The sequence below is a fragment of the Delphinus delphis genome, chromosome 5, assembly GCF_949987515.2.
Source record: "Delphinus delphis chromosome 5, mDelDel1.2, whole genome shotgun sequence".
In the NCBI taxonomy this organism is placed as follows: domain Eukaryota; kingdom Metazoa; phylum Chordata; class Mammalia; order Artiodactyla; family Delphinidae; genus Delphinus; species Delphinus delphis.
The window spans coordinates 49,143,735-49,166,278 of NC_082687.1; the positions used below are offsets into that span (position 1 = coordinate 49,143,735).

The 22,544-nt window shown below is 34.6% G+C and overlaps 1 protein-coding gene across 9 annotated transcripts in view; it reads left to right on the plus strand.

Moving 5' to 3' along the window:
• The window catches only part of ANKRD17 (ankyrin repeat domain 17), a 161,249-nt gene that overhangs the window by 82,350 nt on the left and 56,355 nt on the right, over window positions 1-22,544 (plus strand). For 4 of the 9 annotated variants that reach the window (XM_060012396.1, XM_060012400.1, XM_060012402.1 and 1 more), the window contains exons 6-16: window positions 506-739; window positions 3,897-3,991; window positions 5,894-6,131; window positions 7,492-7,683; window positions 8,040-8,173; window positions 10,383-10,470; window positions 11,780-11,907; window positions 12,160-12,303; window positions 12,842-12,944; window positions 14,439-15,191; window positions 19,470-19,618. In XM_060012396.1, the coding sequence (XP_059868379.1) occupies window positions 506-739; window positions 3,897-3,991; window positions 5,894-6,131; window positions 7,492-7,683; window positions 8,040-8,173; window positions 10,383-10,470; window positions 11,780-11,907; window positions 12,160-12,303; window positions 12,842-12,944; window positions 14,439-15,191; window positions 19,470-19,618 (2,258 nt within the window). The remainder of the gene's footprint in view (window positions 1-505; window positions 740-3,896; window positions 3,992-5,893; window positions 6,132-7,491; window positions 7,684-8,039; window positions 8,174-10,382; window positions 10,471-11,779; window positions 11,908-12,159; window positions 12,304-12,841; window positions 12,945-14,438; window positions 15,192-19,469; window positions 19,619-22,544) is intronic. The other 5 variants (XM_060012397.1, XM_060012398.1, XM_060012399.1 and 2 more) reach the window with 5 other exon arrangements.

Below are 22,544 nucleotides of genomic sequence, written 5' to 3' on the forward strand. Positions count from 1 at the left end.
ATGGGAGATTTTTATCATTAAGAGGGAATGTTTTTGAAATTATTTTAACTTTGGCCACCAGTTAACTGATGTGTAAAGTTGTGGTGAAAACAGTACGTGATTAAAAGGAACGGTATGAGGTATATCTATATATGATGAATAATTATAATCCAAAGAAAAAATAAAGTTTGGGAACCATTTCTCTGATTAAAGTTAGAATCAGTGTAACTTTTTCCTCATGTGGGAGGTTAGTTTCAGAATTGCTCAGTTCTTTTATAACTCTACAATTGTGATAAGTGTATCTGATTTTCCACATGTGTTTGACCCTGATTTTTAAATGGAAAGAATAGGGAGTTGATTTCAGTAAGATAAAATGTAATGAAGAAAAGAATTATATATATAAGTGTAGTAGCTAAATTTATTAAGATTATAGTCTCTCATTTCATTTTTGTCTTTGATACTAAATAAACCTCTGTTTTATTTTGGTATTTTATGTTAATGTCTTTGTTTTTCTTCATTCAAATAGGCAATACAGCACTTACATATGCTTGTGCTGGAGGTTATGTAGATGTTGTAAAGGTGCTCTTGGAATCCGGTGCTAGTATTGAGGACCATAATGAAAATGGTCATACTCCTCTTATGGAAGCTGGAAGTGCTGGACATGTGGAAGTAGCCAGATTGCTGCTAGAAAATGGGGCTGGCATTAATACGCATTCCAATGAATTTAAAGAGAGTGCCCTTACGTTAGCTTGTTACAAAGGTACAGTAAAGAACTTTTTTTTTAAACAAAGTTTTTAAATTCATGAAATGACAGTTACTTCATATAGAATGGTTAGTCACTTAAAATAAAAAATAAAATATGGTAATAGTATATAGTACGTTATAAATAAGTGTTTAAAGTGTTTTAGAGTTTAAAAGTTTAATATATAAAGTTTATATATTAAACTTTGAAAATATACACTCAATATTATAAATATTGTCAGTGAAAAATAACTGTTGATCCAGTTGTTTTATTAGAAACAGTTATTTAATTTTAATATGCACTGTACTTTTTAATGATTTTGCTTCTCAGAGTATTTTGCCTGGTTTACACAAAAGAATCCTATTGAATCCGGAAGCGTTTAGCCTGTAAATTTAAAGTAAATGCAATAAAAGCTAGAATGAGGGGCTTCCCTGGGAGTCCAGTGGTTAAGACTCCACGCTTCCACTGCAGGCGGCGTGGGTTAGATCCCTGGTAGGGGAACTAAGATCCCACATGCCGTGCGATATGGCCAGTAAAGAAATAAATAGAAGCTAGAATGATTTATTAACAAGAAGGTGCTTAAGCTATTTCTCATGATACCAAGAAGAAAGGAAAAGAATTGAAGAGAAAGGAGGATATATGAAAAGGAAAATAAAAAGTGGTGTGGAGGGAGTTTGTATTCAAAAGAACAATTTTAGAGTATCATTAATACGTTTAATAAAGTTAGAGGGAAGAGCTGGTTGAAATTGAAAATATCTACCAATATATAGCTGTACAAAGGGGGTACATAGTGTTCTAAATGATGTCAATCAACCTGAAAATATTGATAATAGAGTAAAATATCTTCTTTGGGGGGAGCAAGATAATTGTCTGGAAAGATACTTGGTCCTCAGCTAGTTAATCTAGATTCTAAAAACACAGCCACAGAGCCAGACATTTTTCAGAATCAACCGTTTTGACAGATAAATTGCTATAAACTAAGAAACATTTTTTTTTTTAAAGATGTTGCGGGTAGGAGTTTATTAATTTATTTTATTTATTTTTGCTGTGTTGGGTCTTCGTTTCTGTGCCAGGGCTTTCTCTAGTTATGGTAAGTGGGGGCCACTCTTCATCGCGGTGCGCGGGCCTCTCACTATCGCAGCCTCTCTTGTTGCAGAGCACAGGCTCCAGATGCTCAGGCTCAGTAGTTGTGGCTCACGGGCCCAGTTGCTCCGCGGCATGTGGGATCCTCCCAGTCCAGGGCTCAAAACCGTGTCCCCTGCATTAGCAGGCAGATTCTCAACCACTGCGCCACCAGGGAAGCCCTAAACTAAGAAACTTTTTAAAAAGAAAATTTCATGAAATTTTATACCTGCATAGCCCATTCACTTCAATGTTTTCTACCATCTGCAGCTGTGTCATGATTGTATCATAAAATAAGTGATACATTTTTGACCCAGAGGCATCAAGAAAAAGCTCTTGCAAGGCAAGGTATAAAAGTTAAGGAGAAAAAGAAAAAAAGGAGGCACTCACTCTCGATGGCTGAATCTTCACGTACACTAGCTTGTGAGTGAATGTCTCCTTAAATTTTGCACCCAGGGCTTTGATTCCTTCACCTTTGTGTTGGACCTCCTGTTGTTTTGTTTCATTCTATCAGTACTTCAGAGTGGCCAGGGTTTTGTGAGGTCTTTTGGAATAACTTCACTTAAAAAACATGGCTAAAATACTCCTTAGACACATAAGTGACTAAAATTTAAGTTAAATGTAAAAATGTGCTCTAAAGGACTTTTGATTTTTTCGTGTTGCAGATAATTCAGATTAAGGGTACTTAGGAAGCACAGCTGAGGTCTCTTCTCCAGTTCTGTTTAGTAGTTATGCAGAGGTTGATCTTCATTGGGAGGGGAGAAATTAAGCCTTGGGGCAGCCTCTCCAGGGCAGGCCGATTGGGTGGCTCTGTCTTACCTTTCCATCAAATACTTTTGAAACCGGAACTAGCTCCATTTTACTACTGAGACCCAGCTGGCCAATGAGCTTTGAGATGGGGCTATATATAACTACTCTTCCCTCTCTCCTATGCTTGTAGCCCCACCCTGCTGAGGTTGGGGCTTGCAGGCTTTCCTTAGAGAAACTGGATATAGAACTGAGCTGGTGGAGAACATTTCTACTACTTCCAAGGATCCATGGACACTCTTACTTTCCCCTATTTCTGGTGAGGTCTCTTAGGATACAGATTGACAAGGAGGAGATGGGGAAGGGATAGAATTCAGGCTGAGACTTAAACATTGATGTGGATCTTTGGGAAGGGAGAATGACAGAGAGGAAGGAGAGATAGTTTGTTAGCAAAAACAAGGTATGGCAGGTGCTACACTTATTCACCAGAGTTAATTTTAACTGTTCATGATTCTGCCATCCACTCCTTCCTCCATTTCCAGTTGACTGAAAATTGACTGCAGCTCATTTCCAGATGAAGTTGGAAAAAAATTAGTCACTTTTCTACTGTTTCTTACATAGTATCTGAAGTCCTTTTTAAAATATAATTTATGTTCATTGTAACTACTCACAAGGTAATCTTTATCTGAACTGAAGCATATGGTTTATTTGAAACTACATAAATATATGTGTGTGTATATATATGTGTGTGTATATATATGTATGTGTGTGTATATGTTTATATCTAAATAAATGAATAAATATAAATGGTGTTGTTTCAAGAATATTTTTATATATATGGTTTCCAACTTACAAGCAGGTTGTTCCTAAAATGTCTGTGAGTTAGTTATGGAAACTTAAAGCTCATTTCCTCATAGAAATAACTTCAATGATGATTATCATCCCAGGCTACTAGTTCACAAAAGCTAATTTAGTCTATAGTATAAATAAAATAACTATGGCATGCCTGGGCCCTAAAAAGATTGTAGAGGGGATATTCTGGGTGTTGCATTTTAGGGCCACCTTTGCTCACCTACAGCAAGGATTTTAGTAATAGCAGTTTCTAGGGTAACAGGGTAAGGAGTAGAACAGCACAGATCACTTATATAATTTGTGTTGGGCAGTTGAGGGTGGCTTGTAGCTGACTTTAGTATTATGGTAATAAATGTATTGCTGTAAGTTAAATACAACTTTTCAAAATATTGTTAATTTTATTTTTGGGGAATAATAAAATATTTTTAAGTAATCTTATAAACTTTTGGTTTAGGACATCTAGAGATGGTGCGATTTCTTTTGGAAGCAGGCGCAGATCAAGAGCATAAAACAGATGAAATGCACACTGCTTTAATGGAGGCTTGCATGGTAAGATTGGTGAAATACATACATGAAATATATTTATATATTAGGTAGAGACAGAGTCAGTGTATAGTGAGTGCCGTTTCCTTGGGTTCAGAACCTCAGCTATCTGAGTTATAAGAGCCAGTCGTGCAGTATTAACTTCTATCAGAGGTGCTTTCTGAAGCTTTGTAGCACTACCTTCATTTTCTTAGTCTCCCATAGTTATAGTGGTTTTATGTAATTGGCACAAAAAGTGACTTTTTAAAAGTTGATCAAGGATATTAAAAATGAGAACATAATCCACAGAGTATGCACATAATACTAAGTAAAACATGTTCATCAAACCCGTAATTTAAAATTTATGAAAAATTTGAAATTAGAATATTATCTGCATTACATAATTCTCCCTCTGTCATTCTCCTTTCCCAAAGATCCCTTTCCAGAGACTTTCCCTTCCCAAAGATCCTCTATCATGCTCTTTTCTCAGCCTTGAATTCCTTTTTTTAAGAACTTTTTTTTAATTTGTACTTGAGAATGCGTAATAATAGTACTCTTAAACTTTTGTATCTCAGTCTATGACTTGTGGCACAGAAATGAATCAGAATAACATTATAGGCAGATTTATGAGAAAAACACACCAAAGATAAAGCAGACCCCAAATTTTAAGTTTCTTGTCTCAACTTCCCTTCAGAGAATGATTATTGAAAGGATGTTAAATTTTAATTACTAATTTTAAAAAAATTAGGTAGCCATTTAAGACGAGTTATTTTTTGTTTTTCTTATTGCCATACCAGTGTTTGCTTTAGTAAATTATTCTTTTGATTAAACAAATTTTCTGGGAGGGTTTTGAGTTCCCCATCTGTTAAAATAATATCCTTCTCTAGGGTTGTTGTGAGGATTAAATGACATAATGTGTGTAAGGAACTTAAAACATCCTTGCCACCGCCATTAGAGAAACAAACTATATGTAGATTAAAAAATTAAACTGGAATATTCTGTAGACCTACTTTGCATGCAATATAAGTAAGTGTTATAAGTAGATGAAAGATACTAGTAGGGACCATACGTTTTGGAGACTTGCTAAGAGACTGAGGTTTTAAACTGGACTTTAAAGGAAATGTAGGAGTTGACTACTTATGGAAGGAGAAAATTCTGAGCTAAAGGAACAGCAAAGTAACCACAGGGATAAGACATTAAAGTTGTGTAATATGGCAAGTACCAAGGCAAAAATGGGCATGACATGTTCAAAAGAAGATGAAATGTCTGTGAGGTAATACAGAAGGAAAAAATGTATCAAAGGAAGAAAGAATGGAAAAGTGAGCCTTGGGGTTGCCAATATTTAGGAAAACTGTGAGAAAGGGAGACTGGTAAAGAAGACAGAAGATATTAAGAGAGAACTTCTTTTTCTTTTTCTTAATTTTCACTGGCATTTGATTGTCAAACAACAAAGGAATTACCATGTATGTATTGTGTTCCCTTTTCCATCATGCTCAATTCCCCCACTCCTCTAAAAAGTATTGGATTTTTCTTTCTCTACCTAGCCAAAACTTTGCTTATCCTTAAAGTTTCTATGAGAATCCTACTTTCCCTTTCTAAACTTTATACTTTTAGCATTTAAGCTTATACTATGCAGTGTTGATGTTATCTCACAGTAATCTCTTATGTGCTTACTGTTTTTTTTTTCTGATGGTTAATAAGCTTTTTGATTGAAGATATTTTTCTACATATTTTATATCCTCAATTGCTATTTACTACTAGAGTAAACTGTAGATATGTCTTAATTAATGCTTGCTTACTCACCTGTTAAATGTAGATTTATTCTTATTTGAATTGAGATCAGTCAACTTCATTGTATAGCAATTGAGAAGTATTTTTAAAGATTTTTTAATGGTGCTGATTCAGTTTTTTTAATTGCATTGTAATCAGGATGGCCACGTTGAAGTAGCTAGGTTACTTCTTGACAGTGGTGCCCAAGTGAACATGCCTGCTGATTCATTTGAATCACCATTGACTTTGGCTGCATGTGGTGGGCACGTGGAACTTGCGGCTTTACTTATTGAAAGAGGAGCTAGCCTGGAAGAGGTCAATGATGAAGGTTATACACCATTGATGGAAGCTGCTCGTGAAGGACATGAAGAAATGGTGGCGTTACTTTTAGGCCAAGGTAACCAATACCAATCAAGACACTAACGCATAAATGTGTAAAATGTAAGATTATGATTTTATAAAATTGAATTTATTTCATTTTTCTAGTAGATTTGTAATGAGGTGCTATCACAAAAACTAAAGATGAAATATTTTCTTTGAAAACAGCTCTCATACTGTACTAAATAAAATCAAATGGACTTCTTTACTATTTAAGAGCTTTCAGAGCCATTTTGTGCTGTGTGAATAAAAATAGAGAGAAGTGGGGGTGGAATAGGGTTGTAGGTTATGTAGGGGCATGTATGAGATTCAGCATTTCTGCAGCTAATATATTGAGAGAATGCCTCTTAGGGCAGAATACCTATTAATAAATATTTGATGTTTCTAGTGTTTCATAAAGTACACTATGGGAAATCTTGCCATAAGGACTAACTTGATGAGAATGCAACAATGCATGTATAAGAAGCTGTCAAGGAGCTCAGTACACTGTGGGCTTCTCTTTTGGGGAAAGTGAAACAGTTACTTGACTGTATTAAGATACCTTAACTTTAGAAGTAATCTCGCATCTCTATCCATATTGGTAGCCTGGTTTTATATCTCTTTTAGTAGTAAAGGTTTTGTTTGTACAAATTTAGGAGGAATGGCACATTTTTAAAAAACCTTTTACTGAGAGGTAATATTGACTAGAATTTTAAAAGCATAGTTTTTGGAGCAGACTTTTTAGTTTGAATCACAAATCCACTGCTTGCCGATTTTGTAACTTTAGGCAAGTTTCTAACCTTCTGTGCCTCACTTTTGTTGTCTGTAGGGTTGTTGTGAGAATTTATAGATGTGTTTAAAGCTTTTAGAACACTGTTTGTCATATAGTGTCTGTTAAGTGTTAACTGTGGTGATGGTGGTTGTAGTGATGATGATAATGTTGTTGTGACCTTGGGCAAGTTAGTTAATCTCAATTTCCTTAGCTGTAAAAATGGAGCTAACAATAATATGTAAAATGCTTTAAATATTACCTGACAAATAACAGCATATTGAATATTATCTATTATTATTTTCATCAACATCTTTATCATCATTATTTTGAACCTTTATAACTAGGGGATGTGGTTTATTTTCTAAGGCCTTAAATCACATGACTTGTACCTTCTAGCTGAATAAATCTTATTCCAGCAGTGTACGTCAAATATGGACTAGTGGATGTGGTTTTGATAGTTTTCTTTATTTTTAACTGCCTCCTAGAATAGGGGAGAGGTACTTCATCATTTAGTAAATTAATATAAATGTTCATTTTTGAACTATAGTTTACTAGGAAATAATAATGTTTTGCTTATCTCTGGAATAAGTTAATGACTTTCTTTAAATAATTAGAATCTTTATTTTAGGAGCAAATATCAATGCACAGACAGAAGAAACTCAAGAAACTGCCTTGACTTTGGCTTGCTGTGGAGGCTTTCTGGAAGTGGCAGACTTTCTAATTAAGGCAGGAGCTGATATAGAACTAGGGTGTTCTACCCCTTTAATGGAAGCTGCTCAAGAGGGTCATTTGGAGTTAGTTAAATACTTATTAGCTGCAGGTAGGCATTTTTGCATTTGGGAGTTTTTTTACATGATTTATTTAAGTAAAAATATTGCCATGCAAATAGCTTTTTTTTGATGTATGATGCACTGAATGTGTATAGAAAAATAATGTGATAAATTTTTTAGTGTATTTTGAATAAATAATTTACCTTATTGCTGTTTGAAATATCTGCAGTTTTAATTTTAAGCAGTAATCTATTTCTAATTTTTTTTCTTTTTTGCTTTTAAAGATGCTGACAGTATTCTCTATTTCTAGAAATGGATAAGGCTGTTTTGTCTAATTTGAGGAGATATGGCTTATCTAGAAGAAATTTCAGTATCCACATTTGTGTCTTATGATTCTTTTATTAAGGCTGTGTATCTAACACTACTGCAGGAGCTAATGTTCATGCAACAACAGCAACAGGGGATACAGCACTAACATATGCCTGTGAAAATGGTCATACCGATGTAGCTGATGTCTTACTTCAGGCAGGAGCAGATCTGGTAAGCTATGTCACTTTCTAAATCTTAATATTTAAAGCTAAGACAAGAAATTAATTGAAAGGAGATTATAGACGAAAGGTGTTTCTTTACTTCTGATTTTATGTTGGCCTTTTTGCCATTCTTTATCTCATTTAGTCATATTTTTTTCCTATGCTGTTTGGTGTCCATTCTTATTTTCCTTGTTAGCAGGACTATCCAGTCTACTACCCCTTTTCCCCTACAAAAAAGGGAAAATTTTGTGTTTGATATGTTAATAAATAATCATAATAATTAATACAGATCTTCTCTTAAGTACTTAGCTATTTTTAGAAGCTTTTCTGATCTGTCATAAAAAGGCAAATATGGCTTAGAGGCATTTCACTGTAGTTTAGGAAATAAATTGTACCTATACCATCAAAGCATTATTAAGTAAAGGAGTTAAAAAGATAAGTATTCAGTAAATAATATTTTCCCTCAAATAACTTTTTATTTAGTGAGAAGGATGAAATACTGAGGTCATTTTTTAAAATATTTATTTATTTATTTTGGGCCGCATTGGGTCTTCGTTGCTGCGCACAGGCTTTCTCTAGTTGCGGCGAGTGGGGGTTACTCTTCGTTGTGGTGCGCAGTCTTCTCATTGCAGTGGCTTCTCTTGTTGCTGAGCACAGGCTCTAGGTGCGTGGGCTTCAGTAGTTGTGGCACTCAGGCTCAGTAGTTGTGGCGCACGGGCTTAGTTGCTCCATGGCATGTGGGGTCTTCCTGGACCAGGGCTTGAACCCGTGTCCCCTGCATTGGCAGGCGGATTCTTAACCACTGCGCCACCAGGGAAGTCCTTACTGAGGTCACTTTAAGGTAGATTACAAAGAGATGTCATAGGGAAAGGACAGACAGTAAAAAAGCTCAGAAGAGGTGAAGACGTCATCTGAGATGTTATGTTTGGGGCTGGGTAGGGTTTAGAAAGGTAGATACTGCGCTGTTGTTACAAAAGAGATACTCCAGTTGGAGGAAATAGTATGAGTACAGCCTGAGACGTAGGGAAGAAAAAAGCAATTGTGTGTGGGGAAAATAGTCATTCTTCCAGTTTAGCCTGTGAGGGAGTAAGAAAGGTAGGTTTTAGTTAAAACATAAGCACCCATGTGTTCATGGGGCTGAGATTAATAAGCAAATGTGTTTTCCTGTAGAAGTTCATAGTTTATGACAGAAACTCACATGCAGGCAGAAACAGGCTCCTCAATTAACTGATTTCTTAACTTAAACTTTACTTAACTTCTCTTTCCTCATTTATGAAAGGAGAGGGTTAAATTAGATTACTATTGTGGCCTCCTTCAGCTCTGTCTGTGTTGGTACAACTCTTGGAGAACTTATGACGCACATTATATTCTAGCTAGTCATGCGTATATTCTTCTTATTAGGTTTTGAGCTTCTTCAGCTTAGGAACTAAATTTCTAGTGTTTACTACAGTGACTGTGAAACATACAGCAATGTAATCTTGCTTAGTTAATTGCAATGAAAACAACTTAGTGTATGACTTAAGAGAAGAATCATCCGATGTAAGTGTAAAAAATATTGGCATGTAAAATGCTTTATAAAAGGTGTTTTTTTCTCAAACCTTTATACTGTAAGATCTGAAAATTTTTCCTATGCTGATATTCTGAATTGCAAAAATGCAGCTGGTTCTCCATCCTTTTGAAACCCAGAAATCTCTAGTAATATCTTATAATTGATGGTATTAAATATCACTAGCCTTGTTATTTTTATGTAAGGTAAAATAGAAATAATGGGAAGTCTGTAAAGACAGAGAGTGATATACTTAGAGAAATTCATACACGTAGGATACAAACTTATGAAAAGAAAATCACTTGTAGTGGATTAGGGTAATGTTGATAATGTTGATTGTTTGGAGAGGGCTGTGCTAGAGTGCCATTCATTGTTCAAGTTCCACAGTCCTTTTTGTAGAGAGAAGGAAAAATTACCCAGATGGATTTAGATGAGGGTGTAACAATCACATGAATATAACCCCAGTTCTTAATTTATCTATGTTTCCATAGAACATGTTTCTAATTTGAGATTGTTTAAATTAAAGAATGTATTCCTAGATTTACTTCAAAGCATGTTATTTAATATATTTAGATTCTGAAATTAGTTCAGTTCTCTTCCTTTTGATTTTCATGAAAGGGAATAATTGTTCATTAGAAATTAAATATCAAGTAAGTCTGTGGTTTTTAAACAGGAGCATGAATCTGAAGGTGGAAGAACTCCTTTAATGAAAGCTGCAAGAGCTGGTCATGTTTGTACCGTTCAGTTCCTAATTAGTAAAGGTAGGTTTGTGTAAGGCAGTAATTTTTTTCCACAGGTATCTATCCCCTGCCCTTGGGTATTAAGAGATTTACAGGTAAAGAACATTTTGGAGGTGTCACATGGTGGAGGGATGCTACTGAGATTTTTGTGAGTGGGTAGTTGATAAACGTCCTGCAACACATAGAACCATTCCAAACTGTGAAGAGTTCTGATACCGAATACCACCCTTGTTAAAAAAATTTCAATACAGAAAAATTTCTCTGTGTAAAAAACTTTGAGGGTTTAGATACCTTGAAGTCTTTTCTGTTTATGTAATAATATATCTCGAAACCTGGATTTTTATGTTGTTTCTGCCACTGATTAATTTGAAGGCAAGTCACTTTTCTTCTTTATATTTCCTTGGGCCTAAGTTTCCTTCTTTGTAAAATATAGAGAGGTGTTCATAAATATTGCACCCCCCCCCCCCAAAAAATCAAAATTGAAATGGAACAAATATGCCAAAAATGCATTTTCATTCATGGTCATTTATTCTACTTTGAATACCAAAATCCTTAATAACAAAGGTAGCCTAAAGTTTGAAATCGTTTGTAGGTAAAGAAAATAAATCAGAAATAACTTACTGGTCAAAGTATTTTAGGCAATTTGAACACTTCCTTGTGTTATATGTTTATAAATAAGACATAGTATTCTCAAGAATGAAATTATTTTCAGTTATTATCTCCTCTCTTCTTTAATTTTAATGAGTTTGATTCCAGTTTCTTCCTGGTATTTTATTTCCATTTCCCACATGCATAGCACAGTGCTCCAAATCAGGGATGAATTCATATTAGGGGGAAAATATACCTGTTTTCATTCTCAGATATTTCCCAATGAAAAAAGATTATACTACTATTACTTACTATTTTTTGTTAATTCCTTCCATATTTGGCCCATAGAGGGCAGTGTGGTTTATTTTTTATTGGTTTTTAGTCATCTTTCCCACTGAAGATATTAAAATGTAGATAAAATTTTATATTTTACTTTTTTAAAACAGTGATTATATTAGGAATAATATATACTTTTATCATTTAATGGTTCATACTGAAACATTTGTGGATGAAATTATATCATGTTTGTCTGGGATTTGTTTTAGAATAATTCAAGATGGGAGAGGAGAATGGATGTGGGTATATGTGAAATGAGATTGGCCATGTTTATAATCATTGAAGCTGGGTAATGGGTATGTGGGGCTTCATTATACTGTTCTCTCTACTCTTCGATTTTGAAGTTTACCATAATTTAAGAAACAACACTCTATTAACATGATTTTTCATGCCTTGTCTGTTTTAGGAGCAAATGTGAATAGAACCACAGCTAACAATGACCATACTGTACTGTCCCTGGCTTGTGCAGGGGGTCATCTGGCAGTGGTGGAACTACTTTTGGCTCATGGGGCAGATCCTACTCACCGTTTAAAAGTATGTAACTCAAATGTTTCAGGTAGCATTGTGAATTAATTTTCACTCTTGAGCATAACAAATTATTATCTATAAGTTGCACTTGTATTGGCATTCTAAATGTGTTCATTTTCTTCTGTTTTTAGAGAAAAGTGTTCTTTACTAAACCTAAAACTTTAATGTGTCTGGGGCCTGTTGGCTATATCTTCCTTAATGTTTCTGTAAATTAATTAAAAAAAAAATTTTTTTCCCCTTCCATATTCACTCTTTTAGGATGGCTCGACTATGTTGATTGAAGCAGCAAAAGGTGGTCATACAAGCGTTGTTTGCTATCTTTTGGACTATCCTAATAACTTGCTTTCAGCCCCTCCACCAGATGTCACTCAGTTAACGCCCCCATCCCACGATTTAAATAGGGTAAGCTTCTAAACTAAAGCATTTTATGTTATATCATCTTTTTCCCTTTTTCGGTCATAGTTCAAGATTAAACTAGATTGTTTTTTGTTATAATATGTAGTTCTTTTTATAGATAACATACTTGATATGGTTAATGAACCTCTGATGTAATATTCAGATTCTAGATTGATATGATTTTGCTTTGCTTTCTTACTGTGGCCAGAATAATCTTTTGATTTCAAAGTTCATTAAAAAAATGTCATGGAGGGAATTCCCTGGTGTCCAGTGGTTGGGACTCAGCGCTTTCACTGCTGGGTCCCGGGTTCAGTCCTTGGTCGGGGAACTAAGATCCCATCCCGCAAGCTGTGCAGCATGGCCGGAAAAAAAAAAGTCATGGAAAATAATTTGATACCAACACATTTTAAGTAAATATGTCGCCTGAGATTGTCATATGAAAAAATATTTCGAATGGATCTTTGTAACTTATTCTTCATTTAAAGCAAATTATGTAATGGAAGGTGAGGAAAAGCAGATATATAATCAGTTTCATTTGTCTTAGGCTCCTCGTGTACCAGTTCAAGCACTGCCCATGGTTGTCCCACCTCAGGAGCCTGACAAACCACCTGCCAATGTTGCCACTACTCTTCCCATCAGGAATAAAGGTCAGTTATACTTCTAAAGACTTAACAAGTTGTCCAAGTAAAAATGATAAGATTGCAAAAAAAAACCAAAAACTGGCCATTTAAAATTATTATTCCACAAAAAATGAATTTTACTAGGTCGGCATAATTGAAGATTTTTTTTTTAACAATGAAAAAAGCATGTTATTGGGAGAGAACATAGTTAAGAACACTAATTTGTGCTGGAATCAGAAGTATTAGCAGTAGAAATTCAGATGCTCATCTTTGATGCAATTCTGATTATCCATGATTTCCTCTAATAACTAGTCATTTCTATTCATGTTAAAATGTTAGGCTGCGTATAATTGGGTGACATTTTTGTAAATTACTAAAATTTCTGTAGTGATATGAGGCATAATATTAATAAGCTAGATCAAAATTAAATTTTATTTTAGAATAGCTGGTTTTAATATAGATTTTATATCTGGAATACCTTTTCTCAACCAAGAATTCAAAGTTACTTCAGATATGGTTGTTTGTTGCTCTAGAACTCTGAGGTCCATATTTGGTTTGTGGAAGTTACATCATGCATGTTCATAAGTTATGTCCCAAAAGATTACAGCTACCAGTTTTAATCAGTTTTTCCTTTTAGAAAGTTTTACCTGAGGAACCAATGTGGTTTTAATTTTTTGGTTTTTGGCTACCTATATTATTTTACCAACAAGAATACTAAGTATTTCCACCAGTTCTTTTCAATCACCACTACCAATCTAGAGCCTTGGCACCTTTTTCAGTTGGTATAGCAAGAAAATGATTGCTATACCGATAGCCAGATATGTTTATTCACCTGGCTGTCAGAAGATACAGTGGATGTCATAGTTCAGCATCTTTTCTTCCAGGGAAACTGAATCCCATTTCTCTACTGGCCAGGTAGCTTTGTGAATATGTGAATTTCTATCTTACCTTTATCAGTCTTGAAGATGGTAGGCCCCAACAAAGACATATATTTTAGTTGGATTTTAATTTCCTGGTACTTCTCAGTGGTTTGAGTACTCTTTGTGTGTATGTGTGTGTGTTTAAAAGGCACAGACTATTAAATGTAGAAAAACCTTGACTTAGAGGTTTAAGTTTTCCCTACATCTTAATAATTTAGCATTATTTTTCTGTTCTTATGATAAGTTTTTACATCTTTATGACCAGATGAGGTATCTATCTACACATAGCCTTAGATTTTACTTTAATTGTACCACTTAGATATCACAAACCTGCATCCCTCTATTGTCTAATTGTAACCATGTGATATTTTTAAAATTCTGAAATTAATTTCCCAAAGATTACTCTATGCACATAAAATACATACATTTTATATTTATGATAAAGAAGGTGGATTTGTTTTTAACTCCTTAACAGTGCATTTTCACCTTCTATGGATATATTAACTTGGTGCATAACTGTTGGCACTAAACCTCCCAACAGTAACTCTGTAATGAGGATGCCATTCATGTGCACTTCTGAGGGGGTTTCTTTTTCACACAGCTGCTTCTAAACAAAAGTCCAGCAGCCATTTGCCAGCAAACAGCCAGGATGTACAGGGTTACATCACCAATCAGTCTCCAGAGAGCATTGTAGAAGAGGCTCAGGGAAAGTTAACAGAACTGGAACAGAGGATAAAAGAAGCCATAGAAAAGAATGCACAGCTGCAGTCCTTGGAACTGGCTCATGCTGACCAACTTACCAAGGAGAAGATCGAGGAGCTGAACAAAACAAGGGAGGAACAAATTCAGAAGAAACAAAAGATTTTGGAGGAACTACAGAAAGTAGAACGAGAATTACAACTGAAAACTCAGCAGCAGCTAAAAAAGCAGTATCTAGAGGTTAAAGCTCAAAGAATTCAACTTCAGCAGCAGCAGCAACAGTCTTGCCAACATCTGGGACTGCTAACTCCTGTTGGGGTTGGAGAACAGCTTTCCGAGGGAGACTATGCACGGTTACAGCAAGTGGATCCCGTTTTGCTTAAAGATGAACCCCAGCAAACTGCTGCTCAGATGGGTTTTGCACCAGTCCAGCCTCTGGCCATGCCTCAAGCTTTGCCTCTGGCGGCAGGTCCCTTGCCTCCAGGGTCCATCGCAAATCTTACAGAACTGCAAGGAGTGATAGTTGGACAGCCAGTACTGGGCCAAGCACAGTTGGCAGGGCTGGGGCAAGGAATTCTGACAGAAACACAACAAGGGTTAATGGTAGCCAGCCCTGCTCAGACCCTCAATGACACGCTGGATGACATCATGGCAGGTGGGTTATATTGTTATGAGCAGGTATCAAATATGATTTGCTTAAGGCGAGTAAGAGTGTGCCAGAATTTTTTGCCGTTACCCAACTTGAGAACTATTTCTGGACTCTTGAACCATGTATATCTTTAGAAATATTAGTTCAATCTCAGACGTTCTCAGATGGATACAGGTCAAATTAAAGATTAGCTTATTCAATGCAAGTGGCTGAAACTTTCTGACTTAGGTGGGTAGGCTGGGAATCTAGGTTTTTCGGTAGTCAGGTTGATGTTTGATTTTTTTGTTTGTTTTTGGTTTTGTTTTTTCTCTTTAAGTTCAGAATACTGATAAAATTTTGGCTTTTTTGCTTCTGTATTCACACCAATAAACTGGGAAATTGGTAGAAGTTGAAGTGCAAAACTAGTAGGATATATCAGAAAGCTTATTTGTGAACAGAAATACTTTATATCCTAATGGATCAGACTTCAAACCTGATGGATATTAAAAAAAAAAAAAAGTAAATACTTTTACAACAATAATAAAGTACCAAACCAAATAAGGTTTGATTATACTGTATGTCAGTGATTTATCCCCTGTGAATGTTCATGTGTAGTTTCTTTCTAATTGTATTATGAGCAGGTGTGGTCCCTTGATAGTATCATAAATGATATATCTTTAAATGGGTAGGCAGAGAAATTTTTTTCCATTTTAATTAGATTCATTGGCAAAAAGAAATATTTTAGGGGTTGTTTTAATGGTTCTAGTTTGGGGTACTTAGTTTTTGTGAGTTCTGTAACAAAGTAGTAGAATGAGATTTTACAGGATTATAAGCCATAAGAATACTGTACTGAAAAGAATAATTTTCTTCATTTAAAAAAAAAGTAAAGAAAAAAAAACAGAAAAAGAAGGAACAGGGGAAAACAAAGGGAGTAAATAGGTGAATTTTGGTAATTTTCATCTGCTCTCTTCCTCCCTTTTAATTCTTTGGTCTATACTTAAAGGATGATTGAATTTTTTCTAATTTTGAAACTGTGTTTAAGTAGCATTATATATTATGATGAGATTATACATAATTTAACTTTAATCTTTTAAAAGAATAAAAGAAAATGAAATTGTATAGTGTTGAGATATTTAGCTAACATTCAGAAACTAAGAAACCAGCTAATGAGACAGATTTTGTACTTAGAAATTGCTCTAAAGTTTCCTAGTCTTCTTTTAGTATCACCTCAACAATAGTATGTGGAATGAAAGTCTCTGCTAATCTTAGAGGGTACAGTAACTACATCGGAAAAAATGCTATTAATTGTTAGTAAGAACTACAAAGCTTCTTATATTAAGAAGTATACATTTTTCCTATAGATTTGAAAGTTACTACTAATCACCATTAGTGGGTTATAATAATTGGGAATGTAATTTTAAAAACAGTATATATCTTATGAAAATTGAAGCACAGTAGCTCCAAATGCCAAATTTGATATTACTTTCATGGCCATTAATCTAGATCATAATGGTGTTCTTTATAATATGTCAATTCAACTACCAAAGAATGTGTAGAATTGAGTGTTATTTATTCTATTAAATGAAGAATGGACATTCCATACCAATGAATATTAAAAATTTTTTGATATGCTATCAGAATTTACCTGATGTTCTTGGGCATAGTTCAATAATGATTTGCCAGTTGTATAATTTTTATGCTGATCAGAATTATCGGAGGTTTGTAAAGTAGTTTTTCTGTTGATTTGTTTACCAAACGAAAACAATTAAATTCTCCCTATGTGTTCCAGGTGTTTTCATATAAAATTATTTTTTAAAGCTTATAACTTCTTAGGAAATATGACAGATACTTGTCATATTATAAAAATACTTTACCTGTTTATTCTCGTTTATATGGGGAGAGGAGAGATGGCCAGAAGAAAGAACAGGATTAAAAACATCCAGCTACCTCCCTGCAACCCATTCCTGCATCATGCATGTGCACGTGCACAAACATACACATATACACTCACTTCCACAGCCTTTAAACTTCTTCTCTAGTAATTGTTATTTCAGTTGACTAATGACCATTTCCATTTCTTTCTTTGGGTTTTTTAATATCTTACAACTTCATTAGGCTCAGTCTTCCTTCTCTCCTTCAGCATAATGTCTGTTCTTTATTCCTTAGTCCCCATTTATTAGACTGCTTTTATAAGATTCAGTCTCTTTTTCTCTAGTACTTGGCTGGTCAGAATCTTCTATCTTCCTTGGTTTCTGTACTAGCCAAACCAAAATCAGTTCCCTATTTAACCAGTCTTAACAACTTGCCTTTGCTGTGCTGTCAAGTTCCCTCTTTCCTTACCTGACGTTAAAATTTCTTTGAGCATCTGGTTTTCCCTCTCTGACCCTAAAATGAAGTTCCACACGTAAAGATCTGGTCTGTACCATGGTTCCTTCAGGTACCTACATATTTACAATTGTTACTTTTAATTTTAGAGAATGGATGAGTGACAGGCAGCTATTTAGTTTTAGTAAACCAATATCATAGGTACCCCAAGGGAATTAAATGAGAGAATTGATTTTTCCTATCTCCTTCTAGAAGAGGTGATAAGAAAAACCAGTTTGACCAAAAATAAGAAAACTAATATGTTCTTTAAAAGAACTTATTCAAATTGAAATGTAAATTATAATTTAGTCATTTAACAATAAACTTAGATTTTTTTGTTCAGTATCATGAAATAAAATTCAGTTTTTTGGACAGATTGGTGTTCATTCTGTTTAAGCTAATTTTGTGTTTAGCATTTTCATTTGTGAAAATCAGTCTAATCAGAGGAGAATATGGAACCCATTTTAAGAGCCATAGATTTTATATGGTTTTGAAATTTATATCTAGAATGTGTACATTTGAATTGTCTTGATCTTTTTCTTAACATACAAAACTATCAACGTGGAGTAACAATATCAAGGTCATTAGATGATTAACATGTTAGTGTTGAATACATGCCCTTTTCTATTGATCTGGATCCCTAAGGATTCAAATAGTGTGTTTTGTTTTGTTTTGTTTTGTTTTCTTTCCTCCTTTGTTCTTCCTTTGGCTTTTAAGTGGACTTAAAAATGTATAATTTTAGAATGTGTGTTGCTATAATGTATAGTGTATGTTTGTGCCTGAACTAAGGATTTCATGTAAAATAGATTTCTTAATTGACAATTGTGTTTATAATTGTTATGATAAGGTCTATTTCAGTTTTGTTCTTGGTAGGAGCATAACCTCTTTTGCCTGGTTTCAGATCCAGTTGTGAATCATGATTGTTTTCTGTCTCATGTAGTTGATAACTACATTGGTAACATACATCCACACTACTGTTGATCATTCAAAGATTAATGCCCAGACTCTAGTGCTATAGCATTTTTAATAAGGGGGAAAAAGGATTGATGTTCACATGGCAACTCCAGAAGTGAGTTGATCAGGGAATAAAGTACCCTCAACTGCTACCACCTTTGGAATTCTCCCATCTCAAGTACTGACCTAATTAGCCCCTTCTTAATTTGCTTATTTTGATGAAAATAATATCATGGCAAAATTATACTTAGAAGAACTAACAGTAATCTATACTTGAAGGCTGATTGCATGCATACATTTTTTTCTACCCTAATATTTTAATTTTGTCCTCCTAAGTCAGTGTGATTGCTAGATTGATTGGTGAGCATTTTACGCCCTTCAGAATAATTCTGTATGTGAGAAACTGTTTCTGTGTGAGGATCAAATTTTTATATATATATATGCTGTCATACTGAGGGCCACCCCCTGTCTGCAGTTAATAAAAGAATAGGAAGTATTTTAAATATTCAATAGCGAATGTCCCCAAACAGTGATATTACTTTCATTAGTTCTAGAAAATAAGGTGTGAAATTGGCAGGTAAAAGACACATTTTCTCCTTCTTAACTTGACTATTTTAACTTTTATTCCTTTTCTGATTAAGAAGATATAATGGATAACCATTTGCATATATATTTAATTTTAATTCATAAAAATAGTTTTGTTTTCAGGGTTATTTTGAATTAAGGTTTTGTGATTACATACCATAAGAGGGGAATTTGTTTTTCATATGGTTTATTGTTTAGCAAATGGGTTACTCTCAATATATATTTAAATTTTGGTCTGTTGTCCAGTGTCAGAAATAACCAGGAAAATGAGTTATTAGTGCTATGGCAGTCTACCTGTAGATATTTTGTTTTTAAAGATATTTAAATATTTTCTGACAACTATTTCTTGCTGTTACCTAACAATGTTTCATCCTCATTAAGTACAGTTATTTTGTTCAACAGCAGTCAGTGGAAGAGCATCTGCAATGTCAAACACTCCTACCCACAGTATCGCTGCTTCCATTTCCCAACCTCAGACTCCAACTCCAAGTCCTATCATCTCTCCTTCAGCCATGCTTCCTATCTACCCTGCCATTGATATTGATGCACAGGTAAGCTCCAAACTCAGGAGTGATAGTTTTTAGCTGGAATTATATCATCATTAGAAACATTAATCAGTTATTTAAATTATCTTAGACTGCTTTGTGTCTGGGCAAAGACCTGAGCCACAGTTATAAATTAGAATCCACATTTAAAGAAATAAAATACCAAATACAGATTATTACTGATAATTATTGTGAAGATCTGGTTTCTGATATCATCAAGTAATCTTTTTTTCTTAAACTTTAGTTTAAAAAGGGATGTAAAAAGAAAGAACTTATTTAAGATTATGTATTTTCTTCTAAACTTAAATTAGAAGATGTGTCTTAAAATTCATATTGGATTCCATTTATATAGCATATATACTCAGTTATATTTATATTGTCTTTGAAAATTCTGATCTTGCTGACTGAAATATGTAGTAAGTCTATGTGTCTGTTTCTATAACACTGTTAAGTTTAAAAAACAAGTTTTTTAAAAGAATTAGTTTACCATGAAATGTCAGAGCAAAGTGAGGTTGGAAAAGAGAAGGTAGCTTGTGTTGTGTCCTGAAGAAATGCCAAGCAGCCTAGCTTAGAAGACTGCTGAATGAGGTAAGGGTATGTGGCTTTCTTCAGGACTGAGAAATGTTTGAAGTTTATTTAGTTTTGTGTTTTGATTAATGCCTGATGGAGAGACTAGTGTGAGGGTGGTGGTGTACGTTATAAAACTTGCAGTTTTATAAATGATCACTTCTTTATAAGCATCAATTTTAGGGAGGGGGGGGTGGGGGAGGGGGGGAGAGAGAGAGAGAGAGAGAGTGTGTGTGTGTGTGTGTGTGTGTGTGTGCGCGTGTGCGCGTGTGCGCGCGTGTGTGTGTGTTTGTATTATTGCATCCTTAAGGGCCTGTACTATTAAACTATTGGAATAAAGCCTCCTTTTCATTAAGATGTTTCTTGGTAATACTATGAAAAAGGAATTTCATTTCTGTTCTTACTTGCTTCCCTTATTTTATATGAGCTAACTTTTTTTTGAGCACCTAAAATAGTTAGGGGCTTTCTTTAAGGAATAACTTTATTCAGTCTTCAGATTACACATATAAGGTAGCTACTCTTAAACAGCCATTTTCCTGCTGAAGAAACCTAGACTAAGAGAGAGATTAAACATTTGGCTTACAATCACTTCATTTAACTAAGAAATGGTGGGGCTGGAGTCAAACTTAGGTTGGTTTGACTTCAAAGGCACCCTTCCAAATGCCATACTATAGGGCTTCATTTTTAGTCTCATAAAAAAAAGTAGACATTCATTTGGTGAACCACAATGGTTTACATTTCATATTGATAGCATTGTAGAATTGGATTGAACTTTTTATTGAATTTGCATTATTTTCCTCTAATCTGTTTTGCTCTGAGTCTGTTAATGTTTTAACCGGAAGTATATTTTCTAATTTTGTGAGATCAAAAATTGATCCATAAGCAAAAGTAAAACTTCACCAAAATATAAAGTGTTTCTTCTTTTTTTTTTTAGTGCTTTAAAATAAAACAGCCACAGGGACTTCCCTGGTGGTCCTGTGGTTAAGACTCTGCACTTCCACTGCAGCGGGGCAGGTTTGATCTCTGGTTGGGGAACTAAGATCCCACGTGCTGCATGGTGCAGCCAAAATTAAATCAATTAATCAATCAGCTACAGAAAAGGTTCCATCAAGTATGATCATGATTTTATTGAATTTGAGATTATAGTGATAATGAAATTTTATCTGACTATACCACTCAACCAACCATAAATTAATTTCTGAGAAGTTACATATAAATACTTTTAAAAAGTTAATTGAACAAACGATGTACATTTTAAATGTAGTAGACATACTTATGTAAAAAGATTTGACTATGGCTCCTTAAAAATCTGCTTCTTTATCTGGTCTTTACATTGAGGCTTTTCAGTTGGGTTAGCCTAATATGAGTTACAATACTTTTCATGGAGTTTACCATAACTGCTTAGTTAGAAATTTCCTGTTTTGGAACACATAATACAAAATAATTATTTGGAAATAATTGTTCACCATTTTTTCTTTAACCTTCAGTGTTAGTTTTTTTAACTTACTAGTTTTTATGATACCAAGAAGGTACTTAAAGTGATAAATACAAAGATTCTTTTATGCTTAATCCACCTGAAGTTTTTTCTAGATTCTCAATACAAATTCCATGAGATTTTACGTAATGGATATTTTGGTTTATGTGTGACAATGCTGTGCCATTACAGACAGGTGATATGATGAAGATTCTTCCTCTATTTTGAAAGATTAAAATTCCTCTAATAATTGGATTTTCCATTTGTTTATTTAACAAAACTTAACATGTACATTCTTTTTTTTGTTTTTTTTGCGGTACGCGGGCCTCTCGCTCTTGTGGCCTCTCCCGTTGCGGAGCACAGGCTCCGGACACGCAGGCTCAGCGGCCATGGCTCACGGGCCCAGCTGCTCCGCGGCACGTGGGATCTTCCCAGACCGCGGCACGAACCCGTGTCCCCTGCATCAGCAGGCGGACCCTCAACTACTGTCCCACCAGGGAAGCCCAACATGTACATTCTTACTCTTTACAGATACTTACTTCTTTAACTTAATCTCTGTAACAATTAAAAAAAGTAGGTACTGTTGCTATTACCATTTTACAGGTAAGGAAAGAGGCCTTGCCTAACAGCCAATTTTTTAGTGGAGCCAGCTTTCAAAGAAACAAAAAAAAGACTCTGGGTCCAAAATCTAGAAAATGGGTCTGCCTAGATAGCAAAGGGTCATGTGTGTTTAATCTTTACATCTGTTTAGCATATTTCCTTGGCCATACAGCATATTTACCACAAATCTTAAGGAAGAACAAAAGAAGTGTGATTTTTTTTAATGCCTCAGTATATAAGTCTCTTTTTTTAAATGCTAATGATTCTTGAAAAATGGTCCTTTAGTTGATC